General features: G+C 44.8%; 1 protein-coding gene across 1 annotated transcript in view; it reads left to right on the top strand.

Moving 5' to 3' along the window:
- Positions 1 to 203: 203 nt before the first annotated feature.
- YLPM1 (YLP motif containing 1) overlaps positions 204 to 5,805 on the top strand; it is a 99,349-nt gene continuing 93,747 nt past the window's right edge. The window contains exon 1 of the mRNA XM_006884782.1: positions 204 to 1,076. Within this exon, the coding sequence (XP_006884844.1) occupies positions 204 to 1,076 (873 nt within the window). The remainder of the gene's footprint in view (positions 1,077 to 5,805) is intronic.

Genomic DNA, 5,805 nt, shown 5'->3' with positions numbered 1-5,805 from the left:
CATGCCTACTCGCCTTTGCCCTGTCCCCGCCTTCTTGGTCGCGGGCCCAGTTCGGTACCGCCGGCGCACTACCGCGCTTGGTGTGTAAACGCTCCGGGTCCTGTAGGCGCCGCGAGTTCTGGCTGCCTCCGTCGCTACCGCCCCTCCCGGAGGTCGGTTGCGGCGAGTAACGGCGGCGGGAGAAACCCTGCTCCTCCTCCGCTATGTACCCGAATTGGGATGGGTATGGCGGGAGCAGCCACTATCCACCGCCGCCCATCCCGCCGCCCATCCCACCGCCGCCTCCGCCTCCGCCTCCGGTGGCGCTTCCTGAGGCCTCTCCGGCGCCCGGTTACTCGAGTTCGACGACTCCCACGGTTCCCTCCTCTTCGGGCTTCATGAGCTTCCGCGAGCAGCATCTGGCACAGCTCCAGCAGCTGCAGCAGATGCACCAGAAGCAAATGCAGTGCGTGCTCCAGCCTCACCACCTCCCCCCGCCCCCGCTGCCACCCCCGCCGGTGATGCCGGGGGGCGGCTATGGGGACTGGCAACCGCCGCCGCCGCCGATGCCCCCGCCTCCTGGACCGGCACTCAGCTATCAGAAGCAGCAGCAATACAAACATCAGATGCTTGATGATGTCCCAGGAGACGAGCCTTCTGGATTGGTTCCCATGGAGCTGGATTCCCCTCCTGAGTCTCCCCCTGTGCCACCAGGCTCCTACATACCCCCTTCACAGTCTTACATGCCCCCACCCCAACCGCCACCCTCCTATTACCCGCCGTCCTCTTCCCAGCCTTACCCGCCTCCTGCTCAGCCATCCCCTTCCCATTCCCCACCTTCCCAGTCTTACCTGGCACCCACTTCATCTTACTCTTCTTCCTCCTCCTCCTCCTATTTGAGCCACTCCCAGTCGTACTTGCCCCCTTCTCAGGCATCTCCTTCCCGGTCCTCCCAGAACCATCCCAAATCCCTACCATTACCACCTCCCGGCCCTGCTGGGAATAAGCCAGAGCCTTTGGAAAGTGGAATCAAGAACAAGAGTGCTGCTGAACAGCAAGCCACGGCTGAGCCAGATCCCTCCACGATGACTCCACAGGTAAGAAAGCAGCTGCTTGAGTCACTTCTCCCTCCAACTCTCATTGCCATCGATTCAAAACCAGCTCATAGCTGAAATCCCAAGGGAGGAGATGGGCCATCTTTCACTGGTGGCGTCTCAAGTCAATTAATCAGCCTTTGGGTTGACAGCGCAACTCCTTATCCTCTGGTCAGCCAGAGCTCCCTAATCATTCATTTAGAGGACCCTAAAGCAGGCCTCGGGTCTTTAATGGGATGCTTAGTCTAATTGGAACGCACACTATTATGAGCACCTAGCTAATATACTTTCAGCATTCTAGAATAGTGAGAGAGCTGATGACTTTGCTTTTTAATTAACTAAGTGTGACTTATAAGTTTTTAAAGATGTTATAGACACCACAGAGTACTGGAACTTCTCAAGAGTTACTTCTCAATCTAGTCCTTGGTTTTATCCAGCCAATTGCCTGGGTCTTATTGCTCTTGCAAGGGGCTTTGTTTTAAAATTGCATTTTAAATCAGCCTTTCCTTTTTAGACTGTACATAAAGAAGCAACTTTTCAAGAACTGACACTTTGAGTGTATGACCATTCATAGCATATGAGCAGAAACAGAGCTTCTTCAGAAACAGCAAAAAAAAGGCAACTCTCATATCTGTCAGCTTCCTGGATTTAGTCCCAGCAAATTAAGGGTGGAAGTCTGTTTTATTCAGAGTTTTTATCCTAATTTTGCTTGTAGGGGCATGTTAAAATCTTGTAGTTCATTCCCAGCTTACACTTGTCCTGGCAATAAAGAAATAGGGTTCTTTCTGTAGAACCTTTTTGAGTGCCTCCTGATGGAAGTGACCAGTGCATTTTTTTCTTGCATCATTTTAAGATATCGTGTAACGCAGAAAAACTCATTGCTATCAGATGGAAATCAGTGCATAGCTGACCCTTCCAGAGGGTTCCCGAGTGTGTATTTCACCAGGGAGTAGAGTACCTGGATTTCTCCCAGTAGCCACTGTTTGAGTCTGACAGCTAGAGGCAATGCCTTTGGGTTAGCAGTGCAACTCCCAATGGACAAAGCCACCACATGTCCAGTTTGCTATTTTTCATCATTAATGTGAAGTCGAAAGTGACAGCGTAGGCATTTGGCAAAGGCAGAAATTTGTGTTAGCTCTTCATTTGTGAGAGAACCATCCCTATGACCTTCTCTTTGAAGCAGTGCTTTCCAGAGAATGATCAAAATTGACAGGATAGTGATAACAATTCCTCCCTTGGGAGGAGAAGTAGAACTACAGTGGAATAGATGATTTGTTGCAAAATCTTAAAAGAGATACTTTCTGTGTTTCTCAGAGTAAACCCTTTGTTGTTTGCCTTGCTGTGGAGTCACAATGGACCCTCCAGCAGATTTTCAGAGTCTACATCAAATGGGAGGAGATGATCCATCCTTCTGCGGAGCAGCTGGTGGATTCGAACTGTGCAGCTTTGAGATTGCAGCACAATTTCTTAGCACGAGGTCACCAGAGCTCCCTTGTAAATAACATACTTATAATCCATATAGTGAGCACAAGAAACTAGCCAAAGCTGTTACATCCTTAGCAAAAAAATGAAAACATGCACGTTTCAGCAGAGGATTGGGGATGGACATGTTATTGTTCATTGGGAGAAAGTTTGCAAAGAACATCGTTTCACATTCAATAATTAATACACATTTGTTGCTTTATCTGCAGTCCCCTTAATGTGACTGCACTCTTCCTTGGGTTTTTTCTTTCTCTTTTCCCATTTTTCTGCCCCTTCATGAACTTAGTTTCTTGGTTGATGCTGCTGTTTTGGCCTTCTGGTTGACTTCTGAAGAGCGTGTTCCTCGTGTGTGTGTTCTTGTTCATCTTATAAGCTTATCTGTTGTTGGGCTGAATGGTGGTCTTTGGGAGTAGATTCAGTTTAAGGCTTGAATCCTGTCTGATGGTTTCACTAGTATAGCAGATCAGTAAATCTAATCTTTTTTATGATTTTTAATTTTATTTTCAGTTCTCTCATACTTTGTCTAGGATCTTCTGTTGTGATTCTAATCCAGTTGGTAGTGTGGCGGTTGTGTGCTGTCTTGTTGGAACCAACACATTGCTGGCCCTCCATTGGATTTGCAGAGGCATTAAATCACGTGGAAGGAGATTGTCCGTTCTTCTGATGAGCAGCTGGTGCCTTTGAACGATGTGCCTTTGGTTTTGCAGTGCAGCCCCTTACCCGAGGACCCCAGGTCTCAGTGTAGTCTAGGCTATGGCTGGCAATAGTCCTTTTGACCATTTGTTCCCTTGGATATTTTATTTTCTTCACGGTTTGCTCCATATGGAGAGACCATTAGTTATATTTCAGATGGTTGCTTGCAAAATTTTAAGACGCCAAGTACTACTCGCCAGAATAAAAGGTAGAAATCATCTTTATGAGTTGTGATATGTCAGTTAACCTAGTTGTTCCTGAGACAGTCGCCCAAAGCCCTCAAGCCCAATGATTGAGTCTCCCAAAGTGTTAGGTTATGATGAAAAAGTTTGCATAACTTTGTCCTTCATATGTTTTACTGCAAACATCATGTTTACAGCTCATACAAATGTCTGTAGAATTATCTTGTGCCAAACCTATATGCTTGTTGGTGTACTTCCAAGATGCCATTCTCTACATGCTCAGCTTACTTTTCCACTCATAAATAACTCTTGTTACTGTTATTGCAGGAATAACTATTTAATAGTGTTAATTGTTGTTGCCTCTTGTGTGCTTCCTAGTGTCTTTCTTTGCCTTGGTCATGTGATTAGGGGGATTCTGGTGGTGTAGTCTATAGGAAATTGTACTGTTAACTCACAAATAACAACGTCTAGTGGTTCATATTGACATGTGCTTCTTAGGGAGGAAGATGGGCAGTCTCTAGTGTGATTTGTTGTTGTATGCCATTGAGTCAGAACCCTCCATAGCTGACCTTCCAGTGAGAGGCAGTCAGCCACAAGGGATGAGACTGCTCATCCTTCTCTTGCAGAGCAGCTGGTGGATTCAAACTGCATGCAGCTGTTTGAACATGACAGTGCAGCTCCTTACCCCTAGGCCATCAGAGTTCGCATGTGATTTACAGTCTTAGAAAACTGAGACTGGGTTAGCAATGAGTTGGTTCCAGTTCAATGGCAATGAGTTTTTTGAGTTTTTAGCATACAAGCTCAAATTACAGATTTCCCAAAGGTAGGGATGTAGTATTCTAATTTTATAGTGGTTTGGTGTTGGAAATTAAGAATAGAAGCAAGTTATTTTAAGAAATGGTACTTGGCACATCACCCCGACAACACGTTTGTGGTACTGGGATAAAACAGAATCAATGTTCCCTTTTTTTTTTTGCAGTTACACCTAAAGGTTATTAGATGACAGCCAAGGACTGGTTAAGTTAAAGCACATGCTAATCCGACTAGTCAGCAGCACACACACGACTAAAGAGGAGCCTACTCTCCATTTCCCAGGGGATCATCCTAAGAATTGAGACCCAAAATGCGAATTCCAGCAGAGGCCTGGTACACCTCTGTGTCACTTGCAGTTATAAGGGCTGCCTGCAGCGGGTTGGGGCCCCAGACCTCTTGATCTTGTGCTGTAGCTTAACCCTGGGTGCCATGGGCAGGCGTGCAGGGCATATTTCTTTTGGCTTACACCAAATGGGTACCATCTCACTCAGGTTATTTCCTTGATTTTTCTGTTAGGCACACACATGCATCTGTTGTCATCCAGTTGAAATCAGCTCATAGCTGACTCTCAAGTGAGTTTTTAGAGGCTGTAAATTGCATGTACATCTTTCTCATTTAGATCAGCCAAAAGATTTGAACTGTCAGAGGTGTTCCACCCTTTAGTTCATAGTACAACTTCCTACAGCCTACACCACCAGAGCTCCTTTGTCATAGATAAAATATTTGTGTCCCCTTTTCCCACCTGATCCTGAAATCTTTAGTGTTTATTGTCAAAGATTGTCAGAGTTAGTCCAAACCAAACCAAAGTGACATTTACTTTTTAATCTTTACTGCATTTTTTCCTGACTTTTTAGAGAGACAGATTCTATTTTCTGACTTGTCCTTTTCCTATTTTTGTCATTCTTGTTCTGAATGTTGCCTTTGTTTTACCCATAGTCTGCTTCGTTCAGTGCCATCAATATTCAGGGCCTTCAAGACTTTGATGAGAGCCAGAAAGAAAGTGGTGAACAGTGAGGCTTGAGAGGCATGCCTTAGTCCAGGGAAGAGGGTCTAGTAAGCCTTGCTTTCACTTGTGTGTGACATTCACACCAACTTTCACAATCCTCCCTTCTTTCTCCTTTATAGTTGCATCTCTTTCTTTCTTTCTTTTTTTTAAATGAATCTCTTTTAAGGCATCTCTTCTCAGTTTTCAGGGTCTCCTTGAAATGAGTCAGTCACACATGAACTCACTTACCTGGTTTTATTCTGTTCTGATTGTAAAACCCTTGCAGACAGGCACTGTCACTCATCTTTTCTCTATTTTAGCACCTTGCATGCAAATTGCTGACTTTCAAAACGATTTGTGGAGTCAAATATAAGAGGTCTCATGGTCTAGACTTAGATTAGAATATACTTAAGTTTGCTTGATAAATATTCCTTTATGCCATTGCCAATTTCTGACTATCTTCTGCTTCTTTGACTAATATTTTATTTTTGGATTGTGCCATTTACATTTGTGTTTTTTTTTTTTTACATTTTTTTAAATTTAGTTTGTTTATTTTTCATTTCAATGAACATCTACA

This window comes from Elephantulus edwardii, unplaced genomic scaffold (genome assembly GCF_000299155.1).
Source record: "Elephantulus edwardii isolate Elephantulus edwardi_28Jun2011 unplaced genomic scaffold, EleEdw1.0 scaffold00037, whole genome shotgun sequence".
NCBI lineage: Eukaryota > Metazoa > Chordata > Mammalia > Macroscelidea > Macroscelididae > Elephantulus > Elephantulus edwardii.
The sequence above is the reverse complement of the archived record's forward strand: the minus strand, read 5'-3'. Positions and strand labels throughout refer to the sequence as shown.